We start from the raw sequence: 23,166 nt of genomic DNA, 5'->3' as shown, positions 1-23,166 counted from the left end.
CACAGAGAAACCCTGTCTCGAAAAAACCAAACCAAAAAAAAAAAAAAAAAAAAAGGATCTCTCCCTCTCTCTCTCTCTCTCTCTCTCTCTCTCTCTCTCATTTTGAGATAGGGTGTCTCTATGAGTCCTGAACTCAGAGATCCATCTGCCTCTGCCTCTCTCATGCTGGGATTAAAGGCATGCGCCACCACTGCCCAGCATCTTCCTGCTCTTGCTTGGGGCCTCTAGAAGCCTGGGAAGGGGTTTGTGGAGGACTTAAAGGAAAGGGAAAGCTTATTCTCAATCCTATGGATGAAACCCAAGCAGGTTTGTGTATGGCGCTGGGAATCAAATTCAGGGCTGGGACCTGCTCAGAAGCAGAAGTCGTTCATGAAAATCAGCTTAGTGACCTGGAGGGATGGCTCAGTGATCAAGAGTGCTTGTTGTTCTTCCAGAGGACCTAGTTCAGTTCCTAGCACCTATCAGGCAGTTTGTAATCTCTTGTAACTCCAGCTCCAGGGGATCTTGTGTCCTCTTCTGGCTTCCAAGGGCAACACACACACACACACACACACACACACACACACACACACACCTTAAAAAAAGTGGCCCAGCTAATTGAAATTGCTCTGACCCAGGAGTTAGATCACCAAGACAGGTGCTGAGCTGAACAGTAGTAGACAGTCTGTTCGGAGGACCACAGTCTTCCTCAAGGGTCTCTCTCTTTCACCCACACCCCATGTCTTCCCATAAATTGCTATGGTTCAGCAAAAATTCTGCCCATGGTTTCCCTGTGTGCCAAAGGGGCAAGACTCTGGGAGGGGGTGGGTGGGGTGCAGGGTATGAAGAAAGAGCAGACAGGGAACAGACTTCTGAGCCAGGCACAGAGTCCTCCTTCATCTGGGGATTCCTATGCCTATGCCCAGGGGGTAACAGTCTTCCTGAAGATGGGAAGAAAGTCAGAGTGGATCCAGAAGATGTAGGTTTAATAGGTGCAGATTCTTACCTTCAACATCCCCAAGTGTGGCAGACGTATCATCCATGACGCCACTTCTGAGGCCCCTTGCAAAGGTCAGCTGCCCAGAGATGATCCCTTCCTCTTGAGTATGTTCTGAGAGTTGCTGATTTCTCTAATTATGATTTTAGTTTTGTGTTCAGGACTCGGGATCTCATATAACCCATGCTGGCTCCAAGCTAGTTAAGTATCTGAGACTCTAGATGGGTCAGCCCCTGTCTCCTGAGTGCTGGGATTACAGGCACAGGCCACCATGCCCAGTCTGTTTTTTGTCCCAGTTTATTTGTCCCAGGACTGGCAAGCTGGGCATGGTAAGATTGAGAAGCTTCATCTGGTAACAGGCTTCTCACTGGGTCACCGTGTGGAAGGCAAAAGGTGGCCAGATAGAGATAAAAGAGACAGAGGCAGAGAGAGAAGAGGCAGGCTCACCATCTTTACAGTTAGCTCCTCCACGCTAGGACGGTCTCAGTCCATTGACGAGGGCAATGCACTCTGGACCTAATCACCTCTAAGGGTCCCATGCACCTCTGGGCCAGGGAGATGGATCAATGGGTAAAAATGCCTGCTGCTCAAGTGACCACTTAAGCTCAATCCTAGGGACTCAGGTTAGGAAAAGAGAGAGTGGATTCCTGGAAGCTGTCAGTTGACTACTACAGTGTGTTCAGATGAGCGAACACATGCATGTACACACACAAGCAAATCTTTTTCTTTTCTTTTTTTTTTTTTTTAAAGTTCCCATCTCGGTTGGGCATGGTGGCACAAACCTTTAATACCAGCACTCAGAAGAGAGACAGGCAGAGCTCTAAATTCAAGTCTGGACCTGGTCTAAATATTGAACTATTCTGATCTAAACAGTAAGTTCCAGACTTGTTAAGGGTACACAGTGAGACTGTCTTTAAAAAAAAAAAAATGGCTAGGTGGTGGTGGTACATGCCTTTAATTTCAGCTCAGGAGACAGAGGCAGGCAGATCTCTGAGTTCAAGGCCAGCCAGGTTTACAGATCAAGTTCCAGGATAGCCAGGGCTAGACAGAGAAACCCTGTCTTGAAAAACAATAAAAAAATAAGAATAAGATAAATAAATAATAAAAATAAAAAAGTCCCATCCCCCAACACTGTGACAACACACACACAGTACAGAAATATAGCAAAAGAAAAAAAAACTTTGGCCTCAATAACTTTATTTTATGCTTTTGGGGATCTGCCTACTTAATTTATAGTGGTCTTATTATGTAGCCCAGATGAGTGTCAAACTCATGACCCATCTGTCTTTGCCACCATCCCTTTGAGGTGACAGTTATGCACTTGGCTTAATTTTTCCTTGTTCCATAATACAGATTGGGGGTGGGGTGGGGGTAGGGGAAAACAAGAAGAAGATATAATCTGTAGGGGGAGGTGCTGATTTTCTAATTGGTTCTTGATTGTGTCAATAACAAAGGCCTGGAGGAAGGGATTTTGCTGGATGGAAGGGACAGTTGGGACTTCCAGGTCCCAAGAGAAGGAAAGAAAGACACAGGGAGAGAGTTGGGGTTTTTTGCAGCCATGCATTAGAACAAGAAAGCAGCAGTCATGTAAGATCTTGGGGAAACTCCACCACCAGCGGTTAACCAAGGTCAGCAGAGGCTGGCTGATACAGACTAGCTGATAAGATTACTGCAGGAGATTCTGTGCCCAGCAATTGTGCTAGTAAGCAAATTCTAAAGTAATAAAACTGAGTGTTTTTCCTTCCACTGAGCAAAGGTGGGTAGAGATAGAAGCCTGGTTGTGGTGGTGGCTTGTGGAAGCTAAGCTGGGAGGAACAAAAGGGAACCGGGAAGGTCCAGAGCGTGGGCAGCAGCTTGAGGGTCTCGGTAGCTGGCGGCTTGGCAGAGCTAAGCTGGGAGGAACGGACAAGTTGGAAGTGAGGCCAACAGCAGCCGATTTCAGAGCTAAGCACGGGAACCAGGGCCGTGGTCCCGGGCAACAGCGGGAGCCTGTTTTTAAAGCATGGGCCGAGGTCATGGGCAAAGGTAGAGTGATTTTAAAATTCCAATAATCTACAACCTTATTTTAGCTAGTAAGGGGGAAGAGATGGGGGGCAGGATTATTTTCTTGAATAACATAGTAAAGATGTACATTAGTGGTATCACACTTGCCTAGGATTTATAAGGTTCAGTCCCGGGTAATGAAACAGACAAAAGATTAAATAAAGACAGAGGACCCCAAGGGCCAGTGGTCTAGGCACTGGCTACACCCTGCTGTCTCCAGGCCATCGGGTGGACAGGAGGGACACAGATGATGTGGAAAGGCAGGCAGGTATAGAGCAATAGTGTACCTCTAAAAACCCTTAAGGACAACTATGGAAAGTCAGTCAAAAAGACCACTCTAGGGCTGGATTGACGGCTCAGCACTGTTTCTGAGTCAATTCCCAGCAAACACATGGTGGTTCACAACCATCTGTCCTGGGGTCTGATGCCCTCTTCTGGCCTGCAGATGTACATACAGATAGAGGACTAATTTACACAAAGTAACTAAATAAATAAATCTTTAAAAAAGAAGAAATGACTCTAGAGTAGAAGAAAAAATACATTTTTAATATTTATTTTTTAAAAAAACTTATAAAATTTAAATGGTTAATAAGCTTTTTAAAAAGTCTATCACCGTGAAATGTAACCAGCTTTCTTGAATCCAAAAGTCTTCTCACCCTGGCCCTTCACTTCTTACAGTTCATTCAGTTTTTCAGCAGCAAACGTCATCTGAAGTAATTTGTAAGAACTCAGGGGAGCAGCTCGGGAGATCTCAGAGTTCCCCACAGGGCCACCTGTGGGCAGGGCTGGAGGCTGCCAGGGTCCCTCTGTAGGGCCTCAGGCTCCGTCCTGGCTCATCAGGCTTCCTTGTCTGTGGGCACTGCAGGCCCCCAGAGCTCCGCTGCTCTGATCAACGAACCTACATGCTTGGCTTCATTCTATTTTGATTCTAGTCAGTTCCCAGCTTCCTCCTCCGTAGAGTCTCAGAACCCAGGAGTGAAACTGCAAGAGCCCAGGACCCCACTGAGGTCAGACAGCTGGCAGAGCAGTCACCCCAGTCACCCCAATCCCTCTGCCACCCGACACCCCCAGGGCCCTAAGGGGCCTCTGGCCCTGGCCAGACCCAGGCTTTGGGGGTCTTCCTCCTCATCAGGCCATCCCTGTGGCATGGGTACCTTCTCAAGGCTGGGCCGATGTCCCACACTAATAAACGTCATCCCCAGTTGCTGGCCAATTCGGTAGAGCTCACTCTCCGCTTCCTCTGTCAGGGCACTGGTGGCTTCATCGAGCACTGATGGCAGAATATGGTGGCAGGAGATCATAGACTGCCCTTGTCCTCTCTGTCAATCCTCCAACCCATTCACCCTGGGGTGTGGAGGACTGACAGGAGAGTCACGCCAGGACAGAGACCACACGTGTGAGCATGATTCAGATCTCACAGCTGCCTGCAGATAAATAACACTGTGCCCCAAGACTCTACATCCCAGGACCCTCAATTCATCCAAGGCTTCATCCTCAGAAAAGTCCATAACTGACACATATACATACTCCTGCCAGGCACAGCTTGGGGGCTGCCCACTCACCTATGACAGAACCCAGGGAGCTACGATCACACACGGAGGCTGCTTAATAATGTGCGTTTACATTCTCAGGACTATGCCAACATGCCAAGCTCTGCTCATCACGGGTAGGGGACACAGGGATACCTAGCCATGTACAGGTGTACATATGTGTCCAGGCTGTGAACACATGCTACAGGTACCTGTGAGTACACACAGCGCCTGGCACGTGCGCTCACGGTGTGCAGCTCACCTGCATACTTGGGCTGCAGGTAGAAGAGGCGGGCAAAGGACAGTCTTTGCATCTCCCCTGGGGACAGGACATCGTACCTAGAAAAAGCAATGAGAATCGAGCCCTGAAAGGAGGTGACAGCTTGACTTTTGCCAAGAATACATCTTTTTGTTGTTGTTGTTTGGTTTTGGTTTTGTTGTTTCGAGATAGTTTCCCTGTGTAGTCCTGGCTGTCCTGGAACTCACTCTGTAGACCAGGCTGGCCTCGAACTCAGAAATTTGCCTGCCTCTGCCTCCCAAGTGCTGGGATTAAAGGCGTGTGCCACCACTACCCAGCTGCCAAGAATACATCTTGAAAGAAGCAAGTTCATTCTAGAGGTTGGCCCCAGGATAGAGGCCCTCCCTCTTAGTCACATGACAGGTGAGGCCCAAAGTCTACCCAAGATACAGATCTTGAACTAGTGGACCAGCCTCACACGGGGCTGCCAGGGGCAGGAGCCATTCCATCCTTTTACAGGGCTGCTGGGGCACTGTAATGGACCCATGGGTGCTGCCTGGAATAGCTCGTCCTTACCAGTTCCAATCCACCTGCTGGTCCAGACCTCCAGTCCTTGCCACCAAGCTGGCCTGTAACAGACAGGGGTCAGAGAGTCCGCATAAGTGTCCATCTGTGTTTTCTGCAATCCTAGCTCTCCCTCCCACCCCCGCAAATCTTTCTATGACAGACAGTGGTGTACTGAGGTGGACGCTATCACCTACACCTTGCGGCTAGCTGCAGTATGCTGAGGAGAAGCGGCAGACAGACCATCAACTTTATTATTAAGATTCTTCCACAGAGGTGACATGGCTCAGTGGGTGGAGTGCTTGCCACACCACCCTGGGTACCTGAGCCTGCTCTCTGGAACCCACACAGAGGTGGAAGGAGCGAAGTGACTTCAACATTGTCCTCTGGTCTCCACACACAGTGTGGCATACACACCTACACACATGCAACACACACACCTACACACATGCAACACACACACGCACACACAGAGTATTAAAACAATCTCTCTACAATCTTTACCACCTACACCTCGTCTGCAGCTCCCACTGCCAACTTGCACACCCACTGTTGGCCCCAGTCTTGGGCCCAGAGATGGCAGTGGCTCTGCTGGCCAGCAACTACCTGTGGCTAGAGCTCTCAGGCGGGCCTGAGTCCTCAGGGCTCCTGTCCCACTCACCAGGCCTGCCAACTCCAAGAACCTCATGATCCTCTCGTCGTCCGCAGAACCTGAAATAGAAGCTGCTTCAGCACACCAGGGCCTCGTTCGGGCTGGCCAGGAGGGATTGGGTGTACACATCCCAGCAGGGGCAGAATCCCAAAATACTGAGCAGTTAAAAGATAAGACCCAACCGGAAACCAGCAGCCTGGCTGGACACCCTCCCGGGGAGGCCAGTCAGGCAGAACACGGACAACTGGGATGAGAAGACAAGCTGAGGAGAGACAGCTCACCTGAGTCGGGGTAGATCTCCTTCAGGGGATATATCACCTGAAATCAAGACCATCTCTGGCTAAGGTGGGTAACGAGAGAGACTGCAGGACGCTGTCCCATCATTAGCATCCCTAGGAACCACCCACAGAAGCAAGGCTCCTCCCCATGGAAGGGAGTTGGGACACCAGCCTGCCGGGCCCACAGGACCGATACAGTGTAACCTATGGGACAACACTGTATTGGGGAAGCAAGAGTCTCAGAGCCTCCTGAGGGTTCACTCTAGTGCCTAACAAACACATGGAGGAACTGGTTAGACACCCAACGAAGCAGCTCTGGGTTCGGTCCATAAATACCGCACAAGCATGTTCTCAGAACCCGGGAATTCCCAGGCATGGGCGCTAGTGCCCCTATCCTCCTAGGGTGTGAGTGAGGCCCGTCGCACTGTTTATAAGTCCTAGATGTAAGTGGGTGGCATGAGGTTGGAGGAGTGGACCCTGATCGTGCTGACCTGCTCCCGAAGTGTCCCATCAGTGAAGAACGGCTTCTGAGGCAGGAACAGCACCCCGTGGGGCCCAAAGTCAGCCAACATCTGCACTGAGCCTGCGGAGCCCATAGAAGCCTCCATTGGGAGACCCCGTAACCAAAGTAACTGCCCCTTCTCTCCATCACTTCCTCTTCCCACCACACTGCCCCCCTGTGGCCAAGGCTGTACCAGAGGCAGGGAGGGCTGGCTCACCTTTCATGCTCTCCCACAGGCCTCCCAGCACCCGCAGCAGGGAGGTCTTGCCAGTGCCTGTGTTGCCTGTGATGAGCAGACTCTGCCCCTCACAGATCTTCAAGCTCAAGTCCTTGACCAGGGGCTTGTCAGAGGAGGGGGCCAAGATGGAAACCCGATCGAGCAGAAAAGCTGTGTCTGACGGCTCTGTGGTCGGACATCCTGGGGCTCTGAGGCAGGGAAGAGAGGTGGAGAGACAGGCCATGTGGGTACAGGTCCAAGGGGAGTACATGGCCTAGAGCCATCCCCTTTGTCCTTAGGGATGTAACTATGCCCTTCAAACTCATACACTGATGGTTCAGTCCACATGCCTCGGAAGCGTGTGGAGACGGGGTGATGTTAAAATGAGGTTGTCAGAGTGGACCCCAGGGATAGGGCACGCACAGAGGTCAAGTGAGGGGAAACAGGAAAGTGCCCATCTGAGAGCCAAGGAAAGATGCCATGGGAGAAACCAACCTCACCAGCGCTAACCTACACCTTGAATTCCCAGTGTGAAGAACCGTGAGAACTCTTCTGCCATTTGAGCCTGTCTATGGTATACTGTCATGGTGGCCTGAGCATTAATATGGGGATGGAGCTGGAGCACTAACCTATGACCCACTGGGTGAAGTCCCTGCACAACTGATCTTAATCACTCTTGGCACTCATGAATGATAAATGCCGCCTGGCTTGGCAGATAAAAGAAACCAACCCTGCTGGCTAAGTGACTTGCCCGGTGCTATATAGCTTTATTCTAGTAATTGTGGGTTTTTTGTGTTTGTTTTTTATTTTATTTCATATGCATTGGTGTTTTGGTGGTTTGCCTGCATGCATGTCTATGTGAGGGTGTCTGATCCATTACAAACAGTTATGAGCTGCCATGTGGTTGCTGGGAACTGAACTTGGTCCTCTGGAAGAGCAGCCAATGCTCTTAACTGCTGAGCCATCTTTCTAGCTCATAGTAGGGTTTTTGTTTGTCTTGTTTTCTTTTTTGTTGTTTTTGAGACAGGTCTCACTGTGTAGTTTTAGCTGTCCTGAAACTTGCTATGTGGACCAGGGTGGGCTCAAATTAGAAGCACGGATCATACCCAGCCATATTTCTATGAAAGCTTCCTAGGTGGCCACCATCCAGATACTTTCCAAGAATGTATCTAATCTTTACTTCTGAGGAGGAAGATCTCATTACTACCCTTACTAGAGACAAAGAAAATGGTACTCAGAGCAGTTAAGTCATTTGCTCACAGGATGCCTCGTGGTGGTGATGGTGGTATAGGCCTTTACTTTCACCACTTGGGAGGCAGAGGCAGGCAGCTCTCACTGAGCTACAGAGAAACCCGGTCTCAAAAAAGATAAACAAATAGCCGGGCAGTGGTGGCGCATGTCTTTAATCCCAGCACTTGGGAGGCAGAGACAGGCGGATTTCTGAGTTCGAGGCCAGCCTGGTCTACAGAGTGAGTTCCAGGACAGCCAGGGCTACACAGAGAAACCCTGTCTCGAAAAATAAATAAATAAATAAATAAGTAAATAAATAAGCAAAGGGTGTGGGGGAAGGACAGGAAAGTCAGAAGCATGTAGGGACCCTGAAGATACAGGAATAATAAAAACATCCATTGCTCTGGGTCTGAGGGAGGCGTGGGAAACAAGAGACACTGGGAAATCGGAGGAGATGAGGAGTCTGACATTCAGACTTCTGTTCTTCTGTTTTTAAATGCTTTTGTCCTGTGTGACGCATACAGGTGTGTGCACATGTGTGTGTGCACATGTATGTGTGTACTTGTGTGTGCGCACACGTAATACCACAGGTCATGTCAGTGTGTTCCTTCGTTGAGAAAGGGTCTCTTATTGAACCTGGGGCTCACTGTTTGGCAAGGCTGACTAGATATTGATCCTTTGGGATCTGTCTGTTCCCGACCACCCTGCACTAGGATTATTAGGCACGGGGCCACCTTTGGCTTCTGTGTGGTTGCTGGAGACTCAAACTGAGGTCCTCAACTTAGGCTACCCACTGAGCCACCTCTCTAGCCTTCTCGTCTTTTCCTTTCTCTTTTTTTCTTCCTTTCATCCTTCCTTCCTTCCTTCCTTCCTTCCTTCCTTCCTTCCTGTTTTTATTTTATTTTGAGGCAATATCTCATCGTGTAGTTTTTCAGAATGGCCTTAAACTCATGACAATCCTCCTGCCTCAGCCTCCTAAGTACTGGGAATTAAAAGTATGAGCTACTATGCCTGGCATTTGGTTTTGCTATGGTGCTAGACAGGTGTGTGCATTTGTTTGTCCTGTGGGGAATGACATAAAGCTACACAGTGGGTGCCAGAATGACGTGTCAGCTAACAGTGCACACTTATAAGACAATTGACACAACATGGAGATTGCTCCCACCTGCTCCTTATAAGGAGCTACACAGCTAGGAGGGGCTCTGACTTAAAGCCAGCTGGTCATCATTGTACCCTTGTCATACTCACTTGTCAAAATCCCACTCACTCTTGCCTAGGGTTTCACAGTCTTGTGATTTTTGGGACATGTCCAGCAGGGCCTCCTGAAGCTCTCCAATCCTGGGTAAGAAGAAAGATCCTAAGGCAGGCTCTGGATGCCAGGTGAAGGGAAAACTCCTTCCTGTCTCACGCTCATCAACACGCAGTGCGATTCTGCCCTCTTCCCACTCGGTACACACTCTGCTCACCTGTGCGTGTAACCGGCAACATCTGAGAGTGTGGTGGACAGGTCAATGAGCTGGCTGAAGCAATTGATGAGGTAGATGCACACAAAAGCATTCTGGTCAGGATGAAGAGCAGTCAGTGCAGGCCCGGGCACTGGACCCCGGTGTAAGGGCTGATCAGGAGAGCCTCTCACCTTGCTGACCAGGGTGCTAAGCTCTGTGGGGCCCAAGTCTCCGTAGATCCCACTGAAAATGGGGATTGCGATGACGACGTAACTCAGGATGCTGCCCAGATAGTCAAAGGTGTTGATACCAACTGTAGGAGACAGAGCTCATGAGACCGGGAGACAACTCTCAGGAAGCAGGAAGTCAGGTAAGGTCAGCTTCCTCCAGATTTGCATTCCCCTAGGGTACCCACAGCAAAGACAAAGGCTCCCCATGGTTAATCCTTTTAGTGAGTGGATCCCTGACCAGAGCAGGCAGACAGCAGGGAGGTATGCAAGTGAAGTGCTAACTGGACCATCCCAATCTATCTCCCAGGGCCCCTCTGCCTACTGTACAGCCAGAGCTCCCTGGACATCAGCTCTCTCTGGGTCTGAAGGAGTCTCTGCAGCCTGCGGTCCGTCCTCATGTGCTCGACGAGCCCAGCTCTGATGGAAAAGGATGGGGTGTCTACAGGGACACAGCAAGGCTGAGATACCTTCATTCCCACCAAAGCCTTCTTTAGAGACCAACCCCATGCAAATAATCTTAGCCTCACACACTTGCTCCCATCAGCACCCATCCACAGCTTGAGCCTCATGATCCACTCTATGAACTCAAGCTGTCCAGGCCGAGTTCAAACCCAAAGCTCTGGCTGGTTTCTACTAAATTAACCGTTACTTGGGCTTCTAATACCTTTTTATTTTTTTAATTTTTTATTTTATTTTATTTTATTTTATTTTATTTTATTTTGTTTTTTCGAGACAGGGTTTCTCTGTGTAGTCCTGGCTGTCCTGGAACTCACTCTGGAGACCAGGCTGGCCTCAAACTCAGAGATCCGCCTGCCTCTGCCTCCCAAGTGCTCTAATACCTTTTTAAAAAAAAAAAACTAGTAAACTTTGAGCTAGTAAAACCTACAGAGCAAGTTAGAACTTGATTTAAGAGTTCCATTGAAGGGACTGGATAAATGGCTCAGAGGTTAAGAGTACTGTCTGCTCTTCCAGAGGTCCTGAGTTTGATTCCCAGCAACCACAGAGTGGCTCACACACATCAACGTAACTGGGATCTGATGCCCTGTTTTCTGGCATGCAGGTGTACATGCTGATAGAGAATAAATAAATAAGTCTTTTTTTTTTTTTTTTTTTTTTTTTTAAGTTCCAGGCTGGAGAGATGGTTCAGCAGTTAAGAGCACTGACTGTTCTTCCAGAGGTCCTGAGTTCAATTCCCAGCAACCACACGGTGGCTCACAACCATCTGTAATGGGATCCAACTCACTCTTCTGGAGTATCTGAAAACAGCTACAGTGTCCTCATATATAAATAAAAATGAGCCGGGCAGTGGTGGCGCATGCCTGTAATCCCAGCACTTGGGAGGCAGAGGCAGGCGGATTTCTGAGTTTGAGGCCAGCCTGGTCTACAGAGTGAGTTCCAGGACAGCCAGGGCTACACAGAGAAACCCTGTCTCAAAAAACCAAAAAAAAAAAAAAAAAGGTTCTGTTTTTTGTTTGTTTGTTTGTTTGTTTGTTTTAAGACAGAGTATCACGCAACCAGTCCAGCCCTTAACTTGTAGCCAAGAATGACCCTGAATTCCTGATCCCCCTTGCTTTTATCTCCTAAACAGTAGGACTACAGTATGTGCTACCACCCAATTTATGTGCTGCTGGGACTGAATCTAGGGCTAGCTGGCATGAACTCACTACGTAGATCAGGCTGGCCTTGAACTCACAGAGATCTGCCTGCTTCTGTCTCCTTACCTGCCTACTAAAGGTGTGAGCCAATGCCCACCTGCTCATCTCAAACTCGTAGTGATCCTGGTGTCTCAATGAGGAAGTGACAGCTAACTGCAGTTGAGACTGACAGAGGGCAAAGGCTCTAAGGCTATTAAAACCACCCCATACACAGGGATTCCAAGGGACAATTCAGCTTCTTAAATACAGCCTATGCTTCCAGCCCAAACACGCACACCAGGCCCTGCTCTGGTCCAGGAGAGAAGTGATGTCACAACATTTCCTGCAAGATGCCAGGTCCTCGGCTCCAGCAAGTGTGGGGAGCAGATGTACCCTTCTGTGAAAAGCCTACCCCCCCACCCCACCCCCATGCTACAGAAACAAAAAGAAGCTATTTCAGACAGGAAAAGAAACAAAAGCAATGCCTTGAGCAAGATGAAGCCACCCATTCTTTCTATTCCTTGGCCATTTTAGGCCCTGTGTCTAACCACTAAGATGAAGAAAGCCACCAGCTTCAGAAGTGGTCCCTGTACCTAAAGACAGAGAGAAGGGTGGGGAGAGGGTCACAGCCAAGTGTGACAAGCTCTACAGTGCCAAGATGGTAGCACACTTGATCTTTCCTACCACTAACTGTGGGAGAGAGGGAGCTTTCTCCACTAGACTCACCTGTAGAAAGCGGCAGGCTCTGCGTTCACTCGAATCTGCATATGTTTGAACCTGGATAGAGAGAAGGGAAATGTGTGGTAAAGATGGGGCACCCCGGATACAGAGGAAGCCCACCCCATACAACACAGAGCCCAGCTCCACATCAACACTGTAGCCTCCTTTCCCTCCGCCATCACAAGGATGAACCTCCCCCCCCCCCCCCCCGGGGTTGGGTGGGGCAGCAGAAACTGTACAAACAGTGCTGCTCTCAGCTCTGTGCTGACCTCAGCTCTCTGGGATGGGACAGGTGCGTTTTTGTCCACAGGACCTGCCCCACCCACCCAGCCTGGCTTAACCAAGGCTGGAAGCACAGGGCAGGTGCAGGCCCAGCGGGCAGGGTGATTAGATCACTGGCATCCCCTAGAAGATGCCAGTGATGGCCAACCCACACTCTTCTTACTGCCCCACATGCACAACCTCCTCAATTCTCACAGTGCTCTCAATAGACAAGCATATCACTCACTCACTCGAGAGATAAGGGAACAGAAACCTCAAGAGGCATATGATGCCCGTTTCCCCCATGAGATTACACTTAGCTAGCAGCTGTCACAGCTAGGACTTTTACCTCATCCCTCAACCTTCACCAAGAAAACACACCTAAAATCCCCCTCCAGCTTCTCCTGCTGCACCAGCTTCGCGACGATGGGCCCCATCAAAGTTTTGTTCACCATGGTACCCAGGATGAAATATCCAAAGATGCTCACAGGCCCAAGCCAGCCTGTGCTGAAAGGCAGAGAGAGGGAAAGGTAAGATGAGAGATGATGTGGGGTGCCACATACAGAGCTTTGGGACCCTGAGTCCTGCCTCATCCCTCAGGTAGCCCCTGTTCAATTCGGGACATCTGACACCTGGCTGAAGTCAGGATCCCTGACAGTGAAGTATCACAAGACCCAAGAAGGGGCAGGGTCATGAGCCTGTGAGCCAGAAGACTCCCTGGGGTGCAGGTGGCAAAGATGCACCTCCCTTGGACCCTGACCTGCCCTCTACGCGGGAGACTCTGGGGAAACACCGGGCTGGGGTGGAGGGCCCCTGGAGGGAGAGGCTGCACCTTTGGAAGCACTGGTAAGTGTAGTAGGCGAGAGTGAAGGGGGAGATGACCAGCTTGCTGCACATGCTGCTGAGCTGCCGGCAGAGACGCTCCACGTCCTGGCTGATCCGCTGGTCCCTACAGCCAACAACACGGAGGAGCTGAGCCCAGTGAGCTGGGAACTTCCACTTCTAACCTTGACTTAGATGGATCCAGACAAATAGGCCTTAGGCTCTAACCAGGAATCTAGAGAATCGTCTCAATTTACCCTACAGGGGTAGGAGGTAGGGGGAAAGGGGTAGGAAGAAGCCACCAGAAGACCCAAGGGCCTGCGTCAGCTCTGCACAGAGCCAAAGGAAAGACTGAGAGCAGAGCTGTCTTTCTGAATGGTCAGGGACATGGTCTCCTTAATCTTAATCCTCCTCTCTCCCTATGGACCCAAGACTCTTGGGGGCAGGGTCTGGCGGTGAAAGCTTCACCAGGGCTGAGTCATAATGAAAAGGCCATCTTCTAAGGCCCTCCACTGGGAAGCTCCGTTTGAGCTGAAAAGTTACCCCAGGCAGGCAACAAAGTAGCTGCCTTGTGTGACTAGGAAGGCCTAAGTGTGAAGGAGAGATCCCAGAGTCCTGCCTCAAGTCCTGCCTCGCCACCAGGGTCACACTGAGTCCTACTCCCAGTGAGGGACAATGGACAGGCTGCTTGTAATCCCTCACCTCTTGAATGACAGCTTACAGTGAGGCACCTGACTTCAGGCACTACAGTCTGACGGGTACAGTATTTCATCCTCACTACATCCTCTAAGGGAACTCTTCATGGTACAGAAGGTGTGTGGGGCTTACTGCACCAGCCAGAGGCGGGGATCTGAATTCCAGGCAGCAATAGTAATTTTCGTTTTCTTCTGCCCCACCTCCTTGCTGCAGAACTTGTTTCCTGGCAAGGATGTTTGTTCATTTGCCTCATTTTAACTCAAGATAGGAAATGGGCTAAGCGAACTACTCCCAGCTCTTTCCTTTCAGCTCCCCACCCCCCTTCACAGCTCTGAACAGCAACACTGGCCTCCTGCAGAAGAGTGTGGTCAGAAGTGCACAGAGCTAAGCTATTTGGATGGAGAGCTCAGGAGGCAGCAGGGATGGAAAGGGATGCCTACGGATTATCGATGTCATCCCGCAGCACATTGAGAGTGTAGTACACGCGGCCCCGGAAGTACAGGCGGTGCAGGTGCTCCGTGAGGTCCTTCCTCCAGCTCACATACAGCAGGTTGCAGGTGAACTGGTCAAAGCTCTTCAGCTGTGCATGGGGGAGGCAGGGGAGAGGGAAAGGAGGAAGAGATGGCTTCTTGCGAGTCTGGGTTCAAAGCTCAGAGCTGGCAGGAGCTTCTGCCGATGAGGCAGAATCCACTGTGATCACTCACTTCGGTGCTGTTTCCTTTCAAGACTTCAAATCACGAGACTTCCCTTTTCCCATTCACTCACGTGCTTATCCCTTCAACAATCTCAAAGAGCTTACGGAAGGCAAATTCAAGTCCTTCCCTACAATGAACGTCTCACACTGAGAGCACAGGAGCTGCTGGAGACAGTGAACCCTGTGGTCTGCTCCGTCTATGAATTTCTTCCTCTGTCCCCAAGCCTAGAAGGGGTTTTACTGACGGAAAGCACACCCAAGTGGCCACATTAGGACAAGAAAGGGCACCCCCAAGAAACTGCCAGTGTAGCCTGACAGAGGGTATCAGATTGGGTTTTGCTAGAGCCTTGCCTCATCACCTGCCATTTCCTGAAGAGCCTCATGCTAAGCACGAGAGAGAGAGAGACACGACAAGGTGTTCACAATCCGGCCAATGAGCAGCCGGTGGTAAAGGTGTAAGCAGTCAACCCCAGGAGCAAGTACACACCGAGAAAGGCTTGAATTTGACAGAGGAGACACAAAGAAAGTTAAGGAGGACTCAAGAGAGGTGCCAAAAAAGGTATCTTGAAAAACAGAGGCTGTTGCCAACTAAAGTAGTGGAAGGCAGCTACTGGATAAGAAGAAGCAGGCCAGAAGGCTGGAGGCGTGACTCCACTCAGGGCTGAGTCACAGCCTCAGCTGCCAGAGAAGGTGAACAGCTCTCTGGCTGCAGACACTGGTGTGAAAGTGTTCTGCGCTCCCTGAAGTGAGAGTTCTGGGAGAGGAAGGGGCCTTGCCTATTTCTACTGAATGTTCAACCAGAAAGTTCATCCCAAGAAAGCCGATAGCAAGATCAAGGCCCCGCCTCGGGTTCTGACCTTCAGGGAAACCATAGCTTATTTAAATTCCCAGAAAGGGGCAGAAACAGATCCAGAGCTTGGTTCCTGTTTCCTGAACACTCAGTCCCATCAGGCGCGGCACTAGACTGAAGAAGGAGGACCCCAGGGGAAAGGGGAGTCCTTACGGTGGAGTTGAGGACAATAAGCGCCACGGCCAGGAAGGTCAGTGCCTTAAATCCATCCAGGTCCTTGTTTCCCAAGACCCCATAATACTGACTGGGGATCAAGCCAACTTGGTAGATCACCAGTTGCTCTGTGGGGAAAGAAAGGAGGCAGAAGTCAAAGGAGAAAAGAAAACACTTCCTCCTGTTAGAGACAAGGAGAGGAATCCTAAACCCAGGTTTTTCCCCATCATCCAAAGCCCATTCACTCACCCAGGAGGGTTACACACAGGAGCGTCATGAACATTAAGACATTCTGTGATGACCAAGAAGGAAAGAAAACCTTCTGTATCCTCATGAACCTCTGGACAAGTTGCAGATCTAATCTGGGCCTGCAGAAGTCAGGACATGGGGAAAAGGCTCAGCGGAGAGTTGAGCCTTACAGGAGGTAGCGAGCTTAGCCTTCTTACTATGCAGAGGGTCCAGGCTTTGCATGCGTGCGCACACACACGCGCACACACACACACACACACACTTAAGAATGCTAAAGATGGTAGAATAGAGGATGTCCATGGGAAAAAAAGTGTTATTAGTAACCTAACAAAAGCAAATAAAAAAAATTAGTGAAGATACCTTAATAATGATGAAGGGCTTAATTAAACTGGCAGGCTTAATTTAGAATTAAGTATTTTATTTAACACAGTACCACCGATTTTGGTGAAATGAGAAAAGATATCTGTAGAATGAAATTGATAAGGAGTTACAATCTAGAGCATGCAAGGAATCTCTACATGCCAGCATATTTCTTTCTTGATCTTTTGAGACAGTTTCTCTGTGTAGCCTTGGCTGTCCTGGAACTTGCTCTGTGGACCAGGCTGGCCTCAGACTCACAGAGATCTAATTGTCTCTGCCTCTCACGTGTTGGACCTAAAGGTGTACACCAACACCACCCAGCACATCAGGATATTTCATAGGACAGTGGGGAGAGGATATAAACAGGAAGACTATGAAAGGAACAAGCCATGAGTCTAATAAATTTACTAAATTAGCAGTAATTTAGTAATTAGTGTAGTTGACAAGATGTCTCAGCCAGTAAAAGGTCAAAGTGTTTGTCTCTAAGATCCGATTCCACCCCCAGATCCCACTGTGGAAAGAAAGAACCAACTCCAAAATCTGTTCCCTGATCTCCATTCCTGTGTCATGGTACAAACATCACATGTACATGTGCATATGCACACACACATACCAATAAAATAAAAATAAAGTTAGCATAGTAGAATACCATCTTACATACATCAGATCGATACATATTAGGAAAAAATAAACTAAATAATACCAAATATTGGGGATAGATATAAGGGACACCAGAACCTTTATATATTGCTATCAGGAACTATAAATTCATTACGACCACTCCACAACATTGTAGAATTAAGTACAGCTCAGCATCCTATCTTGAGGTGGATAACCTAAAGAAAATCATCAATATCTACCAAGAGACAATTGCCAGAATATTCATTACAGTATACTTTGTGGTGCTTTAAATATTGGAAGTAATCTAGGTATCCATTACTAGGGAAAAAGAGTCTAAGTATCCAGGGTGACACCGGACAACATTCAGGAGTGAAAACTCATATGGCATGGATGATCTAAAATATCCAACGCTCACTTTAAAAACTTTTTTTCTCTTCTAAAAATCACAACATGATTTTATAACATATATTTTAAGGTAACAAGACAATTTAAGTAAGAGGGTCTGGAAAAAAATTAATGCAGAGGAGGGTGTGCCAAGAGAGGATTGGAATTGAGAATTAAAACTAAGGAGAAAGACACCAAAAGAGGGGTGTCCGCAGCACCAAGAATGAGGCAGCGTCAACCCCGTTCTGTGGAGCCGGGATTCCAAAGAGCCAAAACTGAAGGACAGTTGCGAGGAACTACCCGCAGGGGAGCAGCCCCTTCCCCACTGCCCAGGCAGGGTGTTCCTGCCAACCCGGTCGTCCTCACTAGCCCTGCTCACCTGGCACCAGCTCGGGCCGTGGGTCCCCGGACCGCCATGACCCGGGATGCAAGCGACAAGGCAACCGAGCAAGCCCGGTGTCCTCCCCGGGCAGAGTCCGCAGAGCTCGGGGCCCCGCCCTGGGAGAAAAGGGGAGGGACTCCAGCGACCACAGAGACGAGGGGATAGAGAGGGCTGCTCGGCGCAGCGGCCGCTCCCGGAAGCGCAGGCTTTCCTGAAAGAACGAGAGAGTAACCAGAGTTTATAGAACTGGCCAGGCGGCTAGAGCGTCCCCTGTGGGGTTGGGAGGTTTCTTTTAGCATCTGCCAGTTCGGAATGTAGCTTTCTCCCAGAGAAGACAGCGTGATCTGTTTTTAAATTTTAATTAATTAAAAAATACACGTTTACTTAGTGTGCTATGTGTATGTTCACGCGAACTGTGAGCCAGGGCACAGGTGTCAGAGGACAACTTCGAGGACTCAATTTTCTCCTTCCATCGTGAGGTTTCCCGAGGAACCAACTCAGGTCATTAGGACTGGCGGGAAAAGCCTTCATCGGGTGAGCCAGCTCCCTGGTCCCAGCACGATTTACAAGATTTTCTTTAAAATATATTTTATGTATAGGAATGTTTTGCCGGCTTGTATGTCTGAGTACCACGTGCGTACTTGGTGCCTGCAGAGGCCACAAGAGGGCATCAGAGTCCCTGGAACCCAAGTTACAGTCTTCGGGCTTCTGAAAGAGAAGCCAGTGCGGGTAACCGCTGAGCCATCTCTCCAGGACGTTCCATCTTTCCCCAGCATGATCTTTTTCTTTTTTTGGTTTCTCGAGACAGGGTTTCTTTTTGTAGCCCTGGCTATCCTGGAACTCACTCGGTAGACCAGGCTGGCCTCGAACTCAGAAATCCGCCTGCCTCTACCTCCCAAGTGCTGGGATTAAAGGCGTGCGCCACCACCGCCCGGCAACCCAGCATGATCTTTTAAGTCAGGTAGATGTGACTCCATGGTAAGGGGCTTGCCTGACATACGTAAGTCCCTGGATTCAGTCCTCAGCACTACAAAAATAAACACATAAATCAGTTTTACAGCCTAATATGGCAGCTCAACCTTGTAATTGTGAAACTGAGGAGGTAGAAGCAGGAGGACCGGGTGTTCAAGATATGCCTCATATACACAGAAATCGCAGAGCTCATGACCAGCCTGGATTACAGGAAACCTGCCTCACTACAAAAGGATGGGGGATTATGACTTTATATTTGCAGTTTTCAACACTACTGATGTTTCTGGTTTGGTTTGGCTTGGTTTTTAGTTTGCCGCTGGTTTTGCTTTGTTGTTTTGTTTTCTTCCCGAAACAGTGATCCACTGTGTAGCCCTGGCTGTCCTGAAACACTCTCTTTACACCAGGCTGGCCAGGAACTCAAGAGATCCACCTGCTTCTGCTTCCAAGAACTGCGATCAAAGGTGTGTGCCACCACACTGCAGCCGGCTGATGTATAATGTATAATGCTGAAGGAGGAATGGATGAAATGCTTATCAACTGTCTAAAGCTCAAAGAGAGATTCAAGGAAGCAATAATAGCATATTCACAGAGCCCCATTTCCATCTAGATGTATCTTCCTACCCCTGAATCTGAAGACCCCCGCAGAGGGGAGACCCTCACTCAAGTCTTGGGATGTCGCGGCCACCCAGTAATTCACTCAAGACACCGAAAACTGGAGCAACAGCCAAGGTTTAATCGGGAAATAGACAGCTAGCTGTCGGTCAATTCATATGCCCACGCAGGAGCTGAATTGACAAAGACAGCCAGTTTGAGAGGGTTTTTTAAAGGGAAAACCCACAAACCAAGGAATGGAGAGGGGGATGAGGGGTTGCTAAGGTGGCATAACATAAAAATAGTGGAACATTCCAAAGGAACCCAACCTACATGAGTCAGGGTCATGTGAAAACTCTCTGTACGCTATTCTTTCTCAAAAATGTGGTCCTGCCTTGTTACTGAGGCCTTGCCCTGTCACTGCGGTTACCAGCTTCCTAGTTCCACCTAGCTCACCTGCATTCTAGCCAGTTCCCATAACTGGCCTGTCCACATTCTTAGCTTGCTTCAGAGAGAATTTCCCATGCCATTTAAAAGAAAAACCTATGGAAGAATCTATAGATCATTTTATAAAATGATCTTCATAGTTTTTCACTCTACAAATCCGTAAGGTCAACTCTATAACAAACACTCAACAAGTCAACAAAGTAACAATTATCAGTTGTCTTCAGAGGCTTTTAAGTATATTTGCTCAGTGGCAAGCTCAGTTGTCTTTACAAAGCTCTGTGTCCGTGTCAAAGATACCAAACAAACAAACAAAGCAAACAGGCTTCCCCAATTTCAACACTAACAACTGTTGGGCCTGGTCTTTATCTGGTGAGTTGTAGGAGACTGAGCAATCTCTCAGGACTAAACATCTGTAAGACGCCAGCGGCAGAGCTGCCCTTGACTCAGCCAAAAAAACATGTCAAATATCTCTTAGCAGAGAGGGGGACCAAGATTCTAGCCTCTCTCTGCTCCCCCACATTGAAAAACAATGTTTTGGAATGAAAGAGAGGGGCAGCCAACTCAAGACACAGAAACAGGAGGTCCAGAAAAACCTCTGAGAAGATGGTAACCAAGATTTCTGCAGGGAGAAGAACTTAACACTTCAGGGTAGGATTTTCTAAGATTTGCTTTTAAAAAGAACAAACAAACAAAACCCAGCCAGACATATCAAGATACAAACATCAAAAATTAATGGCATGCCTTTAATCCCAGCACTTGGGAGGCAGAGGCAGGCGGATTTCTGAGTTCGAGGCCAGCCTGGTCTACAGAGTGAGTTCCAGGACAGCCAGGGCTACACAGAGAAACCCTGTCTCGAAAAGCCAAAATAATAATAATAATAATAATAATAAAACATGGTGGAGAGATGACTTCCAGGGGCCTGGGTTTGGGTTTCAGTACCTAAAAGAAAGCTCACCACTGTCTCTATAACTCCAGTTTCAGGGGTTTTGAAGACTTCCTTTAGCCTGGAAAGGCACTGCACAAATACGCTACACAGACATACATGCAGGTGAAACACCTAGACACATATAATAAAAAATCAAATAAAAGAAACAAACAACAGAGGAAAGACATCTGTTTGGGCTTCCACGTATACCCATACTGGCTAGTACATACACTCCACACATTTCACACACAGGAACTGCCCACCAGTCACAGACACACAGACACACACACACAGACACACACACACACACACACACACACACTTGAAAGTTGCAGCCTTTATGGTAGAAATCACCCAGGACTTCCTGGCAGTGGTGTTGGTTGTAAGGCACTGGAGCACAAAAGGTGACAATGGTAACAAGTCATTCAGCTGTCAACTGGTATTTGCTGAGCAGACACTCTGCTGTATCAGGCCTGATTCTAGGGGTTGGACATATCATGGTTTCGACGTCGTTTCTCTCTGGCCATGATGGTACACATCTGTATTTGGGAAGCAGAGTGAGAGTGCAAGGCTAGCCTGAGCTACTTGAGACCTGTTTCAAAACTAAACCAAACCAAAATAAAAAATCTCAGGGGCTGGAGAGATGGCTTGATGGTTATGACCACTTGCTATGCTTGCAGAGGACCCAGGTTTGGTTCCCAGCAGCAGTGTGACTCTCAGTTGTATGTATAACTTCAGTTCTGGGGAACCTGATGCCCTCTTCTGGCCTCTGTGGGCACCTGCACACATGAGGTACAGGTATCTGTACCTACCCTTAGGCATACATCTTAAATAATAAATCTTTTTTTAAAAAAATGTTGGCTAGGCCAAAGCGAGCGGGGCCAGAGCAAGAGGGAGAAGGGAAGGGGAGGAAAGAAAGAAAGAAAGAAAGAAAGAAAGAAAGAAAGAAAGAAAGAAAGAAAGAAAGGTAGGTCTACTTTCTTTTTTTTCTTTTTTCTTTTCTTTGTTTTGGTTTTTTTCGAGACAGGGTTTCTCTGTGTAGCCCTGGCTGTCCTGGAACTCACTCTGTAGATCAGGCTAGCCTCGAACTCAGAAATCCGCCTGCCTCTGCCTCCCAAGTGCTGGGATTAAAGGCGTGCGCCACCACTGCCCAGCCTGAAGGTCTACTTTCATAACAGCATTTATCCTTAAGCCCATACAAATAATGAAATGATACAAAGATTAGTTCATGCTAAGAAAACCATAGCAGGTTGGGTCCACTGGAGTCACACCCTTAGATACTTCTTAGTCCCTATGATGTGCTATTGTTTGGTAGTTTTGTAGTCCTTGTGGTCCTGAACTCAATTTGTAGACCAGGCTGGCCTTGAACTGACTGACAGGATTTGCCTGCCTCTGCCTCTTCGGTGCTGAGATTAAAGGTGTGAGACACCATGCCTAACCTGTGTTGGGCATTTTATAGGAATTATTTAATCTGTAAACCCAATCTGTAAACCGTGTCATCTTGTTATCCCCATTCCACAGGGAGGCACCGGCTCCTTGACCTCAGCTCCTAAGTGCCGGAATGGAGAGGTAACAGAGAGTTCTGGTTTTAGAGCCTAGACCCACACTTCCGTTTTCACCTGAACTATCTCTTATTCTAAAATTTAATTCCCAGCTAGTATTTGCTTATTACCATTTATTTCCCCACTGATAGGAAAACATAACTCCTGGTTTTTCAAGACTCAACTGAAAGTCAGGCATGGTGGTACATGCCTTCTGGAGGCAGAAGCAAGAGGATCTCTGTGAGTTCGAGGCCAGTATGGTCTACATAGTGAGTTCCAGAACGGTTGGGGCTACATAATAGAGAGATCCTGTCTCAAAACAAACAAAAACAACACACCATAGAGGGGACTTGAGAATACACAGATGGTAAATACACAGTTGGTATTCTGGAGAGGAGAGGATCCTGGAACCAATTCCTGGCAGATACCAAGGGACAATGTGCTGAGAATGTTGGAAGCCACATACAGTTAAGTATGGGTGACAATGTAACCACCTGGGAACAACCAATATTCAGTGCAATAGCCAGACATGGTGGTGCGTGCCTGGAACTGCAGTATCTGGGAGGCTGAGTGGGTAAAATTCTAGTGGATGTGGCACAGATACTTGTAATCCCAGCACTTGAGAAGTAAGGGCAGGGAGATAGGGAGTTCAAGGCAAGCTTTAGTCACACACTGAGTTAAAAGCCAGCCTGGGCACTCTAGAAGGCCCTGTCTTAAAAAAAAAGAGAGGAGTGGGGTGCTGGGGTTGTAGCTCAGTGTAGAGAGCATGCCTAGCATGCTTGAGGCCCTGGGGTCTATTTCCAGCATTGTCAGGGGGAAATACAAATTCCTGAGTGTGGCATGTGCTGGTAGGGTATGTGTGTTAGGGTAGTTAGGGTATGTGTGTTAGGATATGTGTGTTAGGGTGTATGTGGTAGAGTATGTGTGTTAGGGTATGTATGTTAGGGTTTGTGTGTTACG

The 23,166-nt window shown here is 48.5% G+C and overlaps 1 protein-coding gene across 3 annotated transcripts; it reads right to left on the bottom strand.

The window, feature by feature from the left end:
* Positions 1 to 3,544: 3,544 nt before the first annotated feature.
* Abcd4 (ATP binding cassette subfamily D member 4) lies at positions 3,545 to 17,820 on the bottom strand. 3 transcript variants are annotated; one of them, XM_028771838.1, is made up of 19 exons: positions 17,728 to 17,820; positions 15,984 to 16,102; positions 15,735 to 15,862; positions 14,478 to 14,617; positions 13,352 to 13,468; positions 12,901 to 13,026; positions 12,265 to 12,315; positions 10,227 to 10,321; positions 9,866 to 9,987; positions 9,696 to 9,787; positions 9,478 to 9,567; positions 7,000 to 7,208; positions 6,772 to 6,863; positions 6,284 to 6,320; positions 6,012 to 6,061; positions 5,363 to 5,415; positions 4,811 to 4,887; positions 4,174 to 4,289; positions 3,545 to 4,000 (listed from the first exon to the last, which is right to left on the bottom strand). In XM_028771838.1, the coding sequence occupies exons 1-19, from the start codon at positions 17,763 to 17,765 to the stop codon at positions 3,932 to 3,934; spliced, it is 1,821 nt and encodes a 606-aa protein (XP_028627671.1). In that variant the 5' UTR covers positions 17,766 to 17,820; the 3' UTR covers positions 3,545 to 3,931. The 3 variants fall into 3 exon arrangements, with proteins under 3 accessions (XP_028627671.1, XP_028627673.1, XP_028627672.1); XM_028771840.1 differs by lacking the exon at positions 15,984 to 16,102 and having other exon boundaries at positions 17,728 to 17,801; XM_028771839.1 differs by lacking the exons at positions 15,735 to 15,862; positions 15,984 to 16,102; positions 17,728 to 17,820 and having other exon boundaries at positions 12,901 to 13,021; positions 14,478 to 14,493.
* Positions 17,821 to 23,166: the final 5,346 nt, after the last annotated feature.

Source organism: Grammomys surdaster, unplaced genomic scaffold (genome assembly GCF_004785775.1).
Source record: "Grammomys surdaster isolate TR1022 unplaced genomic scaffold, NIH_TR_1.0 210, whole genome shotgun sequence".
Classification (NCBI taxonomy): Eukaryota; Metazoa; Chordata; class Mammalia; order Rodentia; family Muridae; genus Grammomys; species Grammomys surdaster.
Note: the sequence above shows the minus strand (reverse complement) of the source record. Positions and strands in the feature narration are given on the sequence as shown.